Source organism: Apodemus sylvaticus, chromosome 3, assembly GCF_947179515.1.
Source record: "Apodemus sylvaticus chromosome 3, mApoSyl1.1, whole genome shotgun sequence".
Lineage (NCBI taxonomy): Eukaryota > Metazoa > Chordata > Mammalia > Rodentia > Muridae > Apodemus > Apodemus sylvaticus.
Genome location: NC_067474.1, coordinates 25,592,093 through 25,605,437, shown reverse-complemented (window position 1 = coordinate 25,605,437; position 13,345 = coordinate 25,592,093). Strand labels below are relative to the sequence as shown.

General features: G+C 43.0%; 1 protein-coding gene across 2 annotated transcripts in view; it reads right to left on the bottom strand.

Moving 5' to 3' along the window:
- The window catches only part of Cdh17 (cadherin 17), an 80,482-nt gene that overhangs the window by 22,342 nt on the left and 44,795 nt on the right, over positions 1–13,345 (bottom strand). For both annotated transcript variants that reach the window (XM_052176089.1, XM_052176090.1), the window contains exons 5-11: positions 12,977–13,115; positions 10,517–10,675; positions 10,222–10,421; positions 9,106–9,237; positions 8,432–8,582; positions 3,828–4,043; positions 1,488–1,564 (exon numbers count right to left, since the gene is read on the bottom strand). In XM_052176089.1, coding sequence (XP_052032049.1) covers positions 1,488–1,564; positions 3,828–4,043; positions 8,432–8,582; positions 9,106–9,237; positions 10,222–10,421; positions 10,517–10,675; positions 12,977–13,115 — 1,074 coding nt within the window. The remainder of the gene's footprint in view (positions 1–1,487; positions 1,565–3,827; positions 4,044–8,431; positions 8,583–9,105; positions 9,238–10,221; positions 10,422–10,516; positions 10,676–12,976; positions 13,116–13,345) is intronic.

Sequence of the window (13,345 nt, the reverse complement as noted above, 5' to 3'; positions counted from 1 at the left end):
AAGGCTAGCCATAATATGTAAAGTGCATATGGTGTGAAAGAAACTTCTAATTCATCAATCAACCAAGGGATAGACATTAGGAGCCCAAAACACTGAAGTCAGAGTTGGCTACTAACCCTAAACTTGCTGTTTGTTAGTTTACTGAAGCAGTTATCTCATTTCTTTAAACATGGGCTCTGTCACTCATCTACTAAGAGAATGCAACCTGTGGTCATTAGGGGATAATGCATGTAGAGCCTCTGAGTGGCTGGTATACAGCGCTTACAAAAGATGAGCAGCAAAACACACTAGAGGGCCACAGACTTGCCAGTGACATTTGACAGAGGTTCAAGGGCTAACCCAGTCAACCCCACCCAGGCTAACACAGCTCGCATGATCGAACCCAAACCTCCAAAGCCTGTGTTCCTCAAACCCCATAAAGCATTCTGACTCCCCTGAAGCCCCAAGATCCCCTCTTCCCCACATCATGATCTCAAAAATGCTAACAGCTGGGGTGTAAGAGAAGACACTGGGAATGGAGTAAGCAAGCCCACTTTCTCTCCAGCCAGGTTTGCATCTCCAAGCGTTCAAACTCCCCACTACAGAGCAGTTCTTCTGCTCAATCTACTTGACCACCGTCTGCTGAGGAGCAGGGAACACACTAGGAAGTGAGAAATGCCCCAGAGGACAGAAGCTGCAAAAACATGAAAACTTTATTTCATGCTCGCTTAAGCTCGGTGACTGTTAGACAAGATCCATCACACTTCTTACGGTTCTGAGCTCCACTGTAAATTAATTCCCTTCTTTGTTACAGCCTTGCCTCTGTTTTGATTTATGGATATCATCAGGAGCTCTGGGCTGCCTCAAAACTGACTTCTAACATAACAATCTAGTCAAGTGGGCTTCTCTCTCCCAGGAGCTAAATAAATCGAGACATTCCTTTTAAGGGTACAACAATAACACAACTCCATGACCGCAGCCATTTGTGCTGAGGTCCTTTCTGCCCTGACACTTACTCTACGTCCAACGCTAATTCTTGCAAATATAGGGAGTATATCTCTCTTAGGCTTAAAGCAGAGATATTTTCCCCTTTCCTTTCCTCTTACCTGGTTAAATACAAAATGAGTTAAGGCCGCCAGTATTTCTGAAGCTAATTTTTTAAATCCCAAATGTTTGTCACAGATCTAGTAGCCCTATCTACTGTCCACTGTGTGCAAAATCTATAACGAGCCACCAGCAGCCATTTAATTTTCAATCTGAAAAAGATTGTGGTTATAGCTCTTAAGCAGCATTTAGAATAAATGAGCTGCTGGCAAACGTTTATAAATAAACATCCCCAGATACTCTCAGTCCACCTTAGTGCCCCTAAGAGCCCATGTGAAGATGGCACCTTGTTTTTATTGATGCACTGACCAGGCTACTTGGCACATTGTCTGTGTTTCTATTTAAATTAAGGGTTCAGTAATATGATCCAAATAAAAATAAAATAAATAATGGCATCTACTCACGTCTGATACTTCAAAGATGGGAATCTGATCGTTGATATCAATAACGTTGACTTGGATAGAACAGAGAGTCTTGAAATCTGAAAACCAAAGTCACACCACAGAATTCTCACTGGAAATCATGCACTGGCATCAGACTTTGGTAAGGAAACATTGGTAAGAGACACGATGGCTGCTGCCATGATTTCAGTTCCTGTGAATAGAGGCTGCTCTGCCCCGCCCCCACCCCACCCACAGGCAGGTCAACAAGAGGAGGCAGAAGCCAGACTGTGCCCTGAGATCTCTCCTGAGCATCCCTCCCTCTACTCGATCCTTGGGAAGGCTTTTTCCTTTATATATATATATATATGTTTTCAGCTCCTTTGTCAAAGATCAAGTGACCATAGGTGTGTGGATTCATTTCTGGGTCTTCAATTCTATTCCATTGGTCCACTTGCCTGTCCCTGTGCCAATACCATGCAGTTTTTAACACTATTGCTCTGTAGTATTGCTTGAGGTCTGGGATACTAATTCCCCCAGAAGTTCTTTTACTGTGGAGAATAGTATTAACTATCCTGGGTTTTGTGTTATTCCAGATAAATTTGAGAATTGCTTTTTCTAACTCTGTGAAGAACGGAGTTGGGCTTTTTCCTTTTCTTCAACAACCAGGACGGCTGCTTTTCTCTGAAGCAGCTCCCTTACCTGATAGATGAATGTTATATAATCTCTGATGCCCAAAGCAAAATTGTCCCTCTACACAATTGTGCCAACAACCCACGGGCTGCCTTTCTTTCTCTGAGTGTGTCTACCCAGCATCACATCCACTCAGCCTAATGGAGAGGTTCAAGGTCACCTGATTCCTCTCCACCAAGTAAGGGATAAAGTGGCATAATTCACGCCCAAGGCAGGCTGAGGCAGCTCACAGAAACGGCCCAGGCTTTGAGGATGGTTTGACAATTCTAGGGCTCATTGGATCCAGCAGGCAAATCCTAGATGCAAGATGAGTGTGGCCTGCAGGTGTGTTGTGGGACGGTGTCTAGGAAGAGCACCACAATGACAGTAGACAGTACATCCCTACGAGTTGTTAACATGTGTGTCCATCTTTCTTAACAAAAGGGGTACTCCCTTAGGGGCAAACACTGGGTCTGGTTCATCTGTGCATCCCTAATACTTTGTCTGGTACCTTAACAAAGGATTGGACACTAAAGGCATGGGAAGCCAAGGAGAGAGTCTGCCACTTCGCCACGGACAGCATGACTGACATTTATCTCACTGGATCTTTTAACATAGTGCTAAACAGCGTCAGACCTTCATTGTGTGTCAACTCACTAGCTACCTGAGAACGTGACAAGCAGTTTGCACTGGAACCTGCTTAACTCAAGTTCTCCCAGAATTTCAGCATCCATGGGAAATGGGGAAAAAGTAAGAAATACATGTGAACCACTGGTCCTTTCTTTTCTACACCTAAGTAAACTGTGTTCCTCAGAAAACAATTACAGAATCATGTCATGAGCCAGTTACCTCCTAGAACCCTGAGTACCCCAGGGTACTCAGGACCCCGAGTAGCAGCACATTTGTTTATGAATGCGGAAATGTATTTGAGAATGGGAAGTTGTCTTGAGATTCTGAAAGATTCCTCTGCCCCAAGGAGAAGAGAGGTTAAGCAGAACCACTTTGACAGTCTACAAGGATGAGGGAAAAAGGTCTCCTACTGTTGTCTAGTGAGCAATCCAAAGCCGGCAAGGAAGGGCAGAACTCTTTCTCTCCAAAGACACACATCTCTACTGCTTTCATACACAGATATTTTCAGTCTGGAAGCAAGGATGAGGAAAGAATGTTTTCTGTCTTTTAATTACAGTAGCGGTGAGACTGCCCTGGTGGCTTTAACAGCCGGACTGCTAACCTGCAGTGTTCCGCTGTGACCAACACTACACTTGCACATCATCTTCCATTGGCTGCCCCCAGATGATCACAGAGCACGTAGTGATGCAAAGACAGGCCTATCCCCAGAGACAATGCCCTGATGAGTTCCAGACAGTCATTTGGAATTCTTTTTAGACTGCTAGAACACTGTTATCAAAACTCCTTCCATCACAACCAAGCCAGTATTGCTGTCTGGAGATCCCTAGACTTTGAAGCTTCCTTTCCACTTTTTTCTTAAAGGCATCCCCTTTGAAATGGTCACTGAATCCCTCTTGTCACCTAGTTCTCAGAGGACCAAAGACAACGCCTCTGGATCTGTAGCTCTAGCTCCGGAGAAAACATCTGGCTTCCTCACAATCACAAAGATAGCAGAGAATGCTACCAGCATGAGAAGAGTCTCACAGATCCGAAGTAGACTCACCACACCTGTACAGCACTTACCTATGTCAGACACCTCCACTGTTAAGTTGTACTGAGGACTGTCTTGCTTCTTCAAGGACTGTTTACTCAACTGGACCTTTCCCTCATATTCGTCAATAAGAAAGAGTCCATCTGAGGGAACTTTGGGTGTTTGGTCTACAAGTTTGTACTTCAGAATACTGTTGATATTGTCAGGTTCGTCCATATCATGGGCAGCAAAGACCCCAATGCTGTTACCTATGGAGAGGAAAGGACAACAACCAGTTCATAAAACAACTTCCTAGAAAACATGGGGAACAATTTTGGGATGTGAACAAAGACATTTAGATTTACTTTGGCTCCTTGCATTTTTCCATGGTATTGCTTCACTGAACATTGTGGCAGACAAGACTACCATACAATATTGTTAACTGAGAGACTTAAACAAAACTCAGCCTCTGGGAGCCCTAGAGGCTGGACATATGAAATCAAGGTGTTGATGAGGCTGCTTCCTCTAAGCCTTTCTCCCTGGCTACTTCTTCCTCCTCCATATGTACCTCATCTTTGTACCTTAGCACCCAAATTTATCCTAGGAACTCCAGTCAGATTAGAGTAAGGCTGACCATTGGGCCCTCACCCTACTTGTGTTTGCGGGTACACATGTACATAGATGTGAATGCAGGAGTCAGAGGGCAGCCTCAGCAGTATTCCTCAGAAGCTACCCACCTTGGGTTTTGTTGTGGTTATTGTTTTTGTGTTTGGTTTGGTTTTGTTGCTGCTGTTTGGTTTTCTTGTTTTGTTTTTTAAACAGGGTCTCTAGCTCCCTCTCTCTACAAAATCTTGCTAAGTATGTTTAAGTTATCTGGCCAGTGAACCCCAGCAATCTACCAGTCTCTGCTTCTCCAGCACTGGGATTACAAATATATACTGCCATGCCTGGCTTTGTGTGACTGTGTCAGGGGATCTAACCCAGGTCCTTATAGAGTCAAGGTAATGTAAGCTATCTTCCCAGTCCCTCATCCTATCCAGCCCTACATCCTACCCAGCACTCACCCTACCCAGCCTGCATCCTACTCGATTTCCTCTTTAAAACATCTATATCCATATATCCATATTCTGAAGTACTAAGACTTAGAACTTTATCCTATGACCTGTGGAGGAGGAACAATTTATCCCACACAAGCAGCTAGGACATCAACTTATAGATTTGGTGGGGAGTGACAGTTCAGCATGGTATAACTCCTGCTCCTCGCCTACCCAAAGGAATCTACATCCACCTCCAATCTAGGTGGGGGACCCTATTTGAAAATAGGGTATTAGAGATTTTAAGCAACTACATTACTGGGGTGATATTATTCACACACAAAGGGAGAATGTGGAGACACAGAGGGAGGTAAAGAAGAAGAGGAGGAAAGAGATCTGCAGACTCTTGTCAGCAGCTAGATTAAGTCAGAGTCAGAAGAGGCAACAGGCTCTCCCACAAGATCCTGTCACCATAATTTCAGATTCTCCATCATCAGAACTGAAAGGTTCAAATTTCTGGTGCTTTATTACCATAACCCTAAGACACTAACACTGGACAAATGTTACAGCTAAACCAGAAGAAGCCAATCCTGGGCTACTTCTGAGAGCTTTGTGAACAACTACAAAGGCTGAGTCCACTCAAAGATAGCACACAAAGAATAGTGTCTCTCTCTCTCTCTCTCTCTCTCTCTCTCTCTCTCTCTCTCTCTCCCTCCCCCTCCCCCTCCCCCTCCCCCTCCCCCTCCCATTCCCCCTCCCTCTCCCTCTCTCTCTCCCTCTCCCTCTCATACACACACACACACACACACACACACACACACACACACATACATGCCATATGCCATGGCCATATGTACTCTATGCTTGTGTGTGTGTTTTGGCCCAGGAGCTCCTGAGGTCAGTAGATGTGATTCTGTGTCCTACCAGCTTTGGGCAAGTTCTAATAGAATCTGGGGTCATCCATATCTATAAAATGGGAAATGTGGGTTTCCTTTCATACAGTAAGAATCCCACCTGAGATTTATTTGGATGCCACTATTTGAATTGAATTACACTCTTCATTTACATCAGTTTGCATCCACTGGCTTATATAAACTCTTACAGGAGTTGGGATTTAAAGAATGGAAAAAGGAAGAACTATTTATCTACCTACCTACCTACATACCTATCTATCTATCTATCCATCCATCCATCCATCCATCCATCCATCTACCCATCCATCCATCCACCCATCTATCTATCATCCATCCACCCACCCACCTATCTATCTATCTATCTATCTATCTATCTATCTATCTATCTATCTATCTGTGAACCCGTGGGGCATGTGGCTTAGGGGCCATTTGGAATTGTACTCCTGTAGCAGCAGCTGCTTCTTTCTAAACACATCATAACTAGGAAACTTTGTGGTGATGCACAGCCTCTCAAGGAAGGCATTCTGAACATTTCCTCTTGCCATCCACACAGGGTGTGCAGAACATGATGCTATTCTCTCCACTGAAAGCTTCCAGCTGTCAGGCACAGTGTTAGCAAAAAGGCAGGCATCCCTAGGTGAGAGCAAGGAGACTCTAGATGAACCAGAAGAGAAGGAAGTACCCAGCTTCTGAGTGACTGAAGCAGGACAGGCGGTAACCCACGCTGATTTATGGCCTTGGGGGCATCTAGAAATATGTTAAGGTAGGAGGGACTTCATGAGAAGCTGGTCTGGTCACAGGTGGGATTCAGGAATTGCAGTCAGTATTGTTAAGACTTAAGAATAGATGCTGTCCTATAAGATACTGACTGTATGAAGACAGCAAAGAGGAAGGAACCAGTGCTTTGTGTGTTAACATTCCTACTTCTGTATGTCTTGATAGCTGGCTAAGTAGAAAGCCCTCAAGAAGGAGATGCATTCTCTATACCTCCCACACGCTGAATATGGAAACATCCACTTGAATAGAATTTTTCTTCCATTAAAGAATTCATGAAGTATTTTTCCAAAGAGAATTCTTGCATCTCAAAAAAACAGGGAGCATACTGAGACCCTGAGCACTTTACTAACAATGACACTGTTTCATCAGTCTAAGAAAACCACACTGTCCTCTTCCTAAATGAAGTAGGCAGTCTCCAAATGACACCCCCCATCTTCTGGTACCCATGTTCCATGACATCTGCCTTTCAATTGTGAGTAGAGCGTAGTGACTCAAGTCATGATGAGATGAATGTGGCACAAGTGTCACTTCCAAGAAGAGGTTACAGAAACACTGGGGCTACCATGTTGCGTCTCTCTTCCTCTCCCTCCTTCTCCCCATCCCTCTGAATCAGAAGCCCAAACTGAACTGCAATCAGATGTCTGACTCACGGAAACTGATGTCATGAGAGTCTGTCATTCTAAACTGCTAAATTTGAGGACAATTTGTTATGTAGCCATACATAACAAATATAGCATATGGACAGCCCAATATGAAGAGGCTCGCAGTATCATCTAGAAAGGTCCCAAAAGGTTTCTCTACCTTCACTCAGCACCACAGGCTAGCCCCAATTTCATTGAAATATAATACCATAAATGTTTGCTGGCTGTTACATAATTACTCCATTATACAATTGTCCTTGTGACTTCATTCCTTATATCTACTGAAATCTTTTAAGCTATGATTTAATCATTCCTTCCTGAAGCAGGAATTGCGATGAGTAAAACAAGGAACACCACAGCAGGATGCACAGAGAATAAACAACCTCTGTGCGGCACCTACTACCAGGAGTCAAAGAATGACCACAGGGGAGGAAACCCCACCAAGCCACCAGGAAAGCGGTTGCTGTGTCAAAGCTGAGTTGCAGTCAGAGCAGAAAGAAAATGTCCATCTCCAGATGGATAGACCTCACCCCTGGGGAGCACAAAGATGCTGGTCTCACAAGCTTAAAAAGCACATAGCCCAACACCAAAGACAGACAAGTCAGCCTACCCAATGGGCTCAACTCCACTGAGTAGGAAGGAAATATACAAAAGCTTCAAACCCAGGGGAGAGACAACAAACCCCTCAGAAGTCATTAACATTCTTACGGTGTTGTCGCTATACCAACATAAAGTTATCAGGAGGTACATTTTCCTCAAATGTAGATAGATCAAAAGGGCAAGCATGCCTGAGGGCTTAACATCACTTGCCAGCTTCTTCAGTTATCTCCGGCTTTCACGAAAGGGAGCCACGGGATTACGTGAACTTGGCATTGTCTACTTATTGTGGGATATCTGGCAGTGGGCATAAAAGATCAAGTTCTTTAGCAAGCTGGATGAGGTTTTACCTCTTGAGAGTGAGTTGTTTAGAAGTTTGATAAGATATCTGAAGAGAAAATCTTGCAACAAGGACCCTTGTAGACATGTACACAGGATGCTGCTCTGTAGTGACTGTCATTGGAACAGTGGCGGTGATGGCAGTTATAAAAGCATCAACTTAAGAAGACCAGAGACAGTGTTCATTTCAAAGCCTTGTACCTGTGACTCTCATGATACCTTCGATCTCTGTGCTGTTCTAGAGATGGCCATTGGACTGCAGAATAGGCCTCCCTGACACCCCAGAGGCTAGAAAGGGATCACGGGAGAAGTAAGAAAGACAGGCCCCTGACATCAAACAGCTCTCATTTCTTACCCAATCTTTCATTCTCCTGGACTTCAAATACAACCAGTGGAGCCAGACATGTCGGTGGGTTGTCATTGATGTCAATAACTGTCACATGAATCTCCAGCGGATAGGAGAGTGGTTTTCCATTCTCATCCTTGGCAGTTGCAAAGAAAACATACTGCAAAATGAAAGTCAGAGGTAAGAAGCCGCCTTCACTGTCCCTTTAACGGGTGGAGAAAAATTTTGCAAACCATCTCTCACCATAGTGTCAACATACTTAGAACTGAGAAATGGGGGGGGGGGGTGAATTTCATCATCCTACAGACAACTCACTTCCCTCTCACTGCTCAGCTCTAAGTATGTTGGCTAAACTTGTGAGAAAGTTATCAAATCACCGTGTCTTTAAGAATACATAAACAGCCCGGCGGTGGTGGCGCACGCCTTTAATCCCAGCACTTGGGAGGCAGAAGCAGGCAGATTTCTGAGTTCAAGGGCAGCCTGGTCTACAGTGTGAGTTCCAGGATAGCCAGGGCTATACAGAGAAACCCTGTCTCGGGAAAAAAAAAAAAGAATACATAAACATCTAGGATCTGGAACACAGTTTTGTTCTTTTTTTTTTTTAATGTACAATTAATTTTTCCTCAACCACAAGTAGACATGGGATTTGTGTCGTGGCCCACAGAACGTCCCGTTTCACTCACTGAGTCCTTTTCCTCCCGGTCCAAGGGCTGAGTCACGTAAATATTTCCTTCTTGGTCAATAGAGAAGGGGAACTGAGGCAACTTCTCCTTGTTGGTTAGGGAATACTGCGCCCCTGGGTCATTCCACTGGACCTGCACGGCCAAAGCGAGTGGAGATGAAGAGACTGAAAAGGTGATCAACAGCTTCTATATTCTCACTTTGAAATTTCTCACAACTCTGTCTGCACATGAGCAGTTTCTTAGGGCAACTGAGTAACATCTTTTAAAATTCTCAACCTAAAAGCAAACAGACAAGGGAATTCTTCCTTCCCTAAAGTAATCTTTACAAACTCATGGAAGAGTCCATGGATTGTTATCTTCTAGAACTCTGACTGCAACATCATTTTGTGAAGCAAAGTACACTTCATATGATGTGTGATGAGCTTCTAGAATCCAAAATTAAAATGAACACAGAGCAAAAACCTTCCTAATTCTGAGACCCTTTAATACAGTTCTTCATGTTGTGATGACCGCAACCAAAATTATTCTCAATTGCTGCTTTAGAACTGTAATTTTGCTACTCCTATGAATCATAGTATAAATATCTGATATGCAGGATATCTGATGTGACCCCTGTCGTTCCAAAGCCAAAGGGTCACAACACACAGGTTGAGAACCACTAACTTAGACTCATTTGTTCATTTAGTTGTGATATATCATGAGGCATACCCCTCAAGTTTTAAAGGCTGAAAGATCTCAGAAATAAAAATAACTACTAACACTCAGAGTTATTCTCCAAACAACAATTAAAAATATTCAAAAGTAATACCTGGTACATAGACAGGGCCTGGTTTCCCTGGTATTGTTACTAACAACGTGTACTGATGGTATACCACATGCCACACAACCTACTTTAAAGAAGCTATATTTTACACTGCTGGGTGAAAACAATAAAACACCCCAATAAAGTGTGTGTGTGTGTGTGTGTGTGTGTGATAAACTTTAGAGATGTAGTTTGCTTTGTAATTATATGATGCAAAATGTATCAAGTAAAACAATTAGTGAGGACCACAAGCATAGGTCTCTACACATCAAGGTATGGGTCTGAGTTAGCTGTAGATGTCGCTTGGACACTACCTGAGTGATTTTGATGGGGTGAGAATCAGTCAAGTTTTCTCTAATCTCCACAGGTTCTGGTGCTTTCCAGATGTTCTCTCTGACAGTAATATCCACAGATGTGGTGTCACTGAAGGAATTCTCACTCTGGCCCCCCATGTCCTTCACTGAGACCACCAGGCTGTAAGAAGGATTCTTCACTGGATCCAATTCCTGAGATCCTATAGAAGTAGGGGAGGAGAAGGAGAAAAGACATGTCCCCACACGTGACAGACCTTCCTCTGACTGAGGTCTCTGAGGGCTTGCCTTGATTTACCTTCTGGGGTAAGCGATATTTCCCCTGTTTTATTGTTGATCTGAAAGTACATAGCATTGCTGATTTTGGGAAGTTGGATGACAATTTGATAAGAAAGCTGGCCATTGAGAGTAGTCGGATCATCGAGGTCTGTAGCATTGACAGACATGAAAGGCTTTCCTGGTAACAAAGCATACACAGAAGAAGATTTAAACGTAAACCATCATGTCCATATCCTGCCTCAGGAGATGCAGAGGTCATGGAAGAAAGTGCCTCAGTTCCTAACAGAAAAAATTAATCTTTATTTTGCTTCCTATAGGAATCCCCAGGCATATTTCAAAAAGTTATGGTATTTGAAATCACATCCGGAAAAGATCCATTTAAGAACAAGATAATTTAGTGGATTTTAATGTAAAAAAGCACAAGATACACCATTACTATATCGCTGCCATCTGCAAAAAACATGCACTTTTCAAGTTTTGGTTATATATCAAAGAATATATGTCCACAATATCTCAAAATGCTATTAAAATATTCCTCATTTCCTAAACTACAGATCTGTGTGAGAATCATTTTCATCACATACTACTTCAACAAAAATAGCACGTGGTAACACTGTGGATCCAGGCACAGACCTTTATTCCAATTGTTTATTTATCCAAACATTAAAGAAACTTGCAAAGATTCAAACAATGTCGCTTTTCTCATTAAACTATTTTTGTCTTGGAAAATACACTTTTCACTAAACACTCTGTGCTCTTTTAAATTATTTACTAAATAAGTGTTTTACTTTCTAAGATATTAGCCATGCTACACTGGACTCACCTTGTGAGGGCACAATTTTCAATTTCCAGAAATTTGTCAGTCAGTTATTTTTCTAAAGCTTTTATAAATTTGATTACCAAAAAAAGCATACAATTAAAAACACCATAAACTAAAACTAACCGGACCCAAAGTCTCTAAACTCACTTATTAATAGCTGAAAGAGCTTGCAACCCCTTAGGAAGAACAACAATATGAAGCAACCAGTACCCCCAGAGCTCCCAGGGACTAAACTACCAACCAAAGAGTACACCTGGAGTGACACATGGCTCCAGCTACATATGTAGCAGAGGATGGCCTTGTTGGACATCAAAGGGAGGAGAGGCCCTTGGTCCTGAGAAGGCTCGATGCCCCAGTGTAGGGGAATGCCAGGACAGGGAAGCGGGAGTGGGTGGGTTGGTGAGCAGGGGGAGGGAGGATGGGATAGGGTGTTTTTGGAGGTGAAACCAGAAAAGGAAAACATTTGAAATGTAAATAAGGGAAGTATCTAATAAATAAAAAAATTTTTTTAAAAAAAAGCACTGGTAATTTGAAGTAAGCCGTGGTAACCTTGCAGAGAGCACAAATCACACTTCTTCCCACTCACTCCAGGAGACAGCTACTAAACACTGACCAGGATGCCTGCCACTAAGAAAAATTCATAGGTTTAAAACTTTGTGTATGCTCCCTCCAACTTTTAAGATAATACAAAAAAGAGTTCCCCAATTTTGAAAATCACTTCTCTAAGAGATTTGATTCATGGAGCGAAAAGATGTTTCTGTCTAGAAGATGCTTATGTAGCAAGGTCTATTAAGTGAGTCGTTGGTATTACAATGTAGGGACAAGGGACAGAGACAAGGGACAGGGACAGTTATCCCTGTGCCTCGTCTACTGAAGACTGAGAAAGGAAAAGGGGTTGAGTAAAACAAATGATTCCTTGATACAAGTTGATGGAAAGATTAAGGGTCTAGACATAGAGAGTAAGCCTCCATAGAGAAGTTGTGAGCCACAACTGGGGAGAGACCATAAGGAAAGGAGCCAACAGTGACTCTAAGTTTCCCACAAGGGTATAGAAGAGCAAGTTCATCTTTCCAGACAGTCCTTGGATGTTCTCGAGCTGTGTGGACTTTGAAAGTTCAATAAAGAATCATAGTTTTGACTTTCACTGCACATTTGTCAAGATCTAGAGACTCTTTTAATGATTTACTTCATTTTTAACTTGGGGGAGAGGGATATACACACAAATGTGTGGGTGCCCACAGAGACCAAAAGAAAACACTGAATGGCTTAAAGCTAAAGTCATAGGTGATTCATGAGCCACCCAGCATGAGTACTCAGAACTGAATTCAGATCCTCTGAAGAGCAGAAAGGCTCTTGCTTAGCCATTTTTCTAGAACTCCCAGATACACTTTTTAATTGTTACAGCTTAAAGAAAGAAGTGTCTCTGGCATCTCATAGATAGAGGTCAAAGATACTTGGAAACATCCTACAGCACACAAGACTAAAGAGGGCCAAGGAGGAGAATCTTTGGTCCAGAACAATTGGCACGATAAAACAGCACTCAGATCACTATGAAAGTTACATACAAAAGTAAGTCTTGAGAAGCTATCATGACAACTGCCAACCACACAATTCCAGTCTTTCATCATCCCACAGACATACTCAGACTGACTGTTTTACCTGGGCGAGAGTTCTGCCTCACTGAGCCTTCATATTTTCTCTGGAGAAATGTAGGTCGGTTGTCATTGATGTCCTTGACTTCTATGATGATGGGGACTGGGCCTTCCACTATAGCTCCCTGAGAATCCAAGGCTGTAAGCTGTTGTTGAAGGAAAGAAAACCACCTTGTGACTCTGAACTTCAGATACAGGCCCAAAAGTCACTTATAGGAACTTAAAATTCAAAAGACCAATGGCCTGGTGACCACAGAAGATGAAGAACCACAAAAACCCAAACTATGTGCTGCTAAAATAGGGGTCCAACAAGCTAAGCCAGCCTGATTGGCTGGCCTGAAAGCAGTGGCTTTCTAGATGTGCAGGGTACTGGATG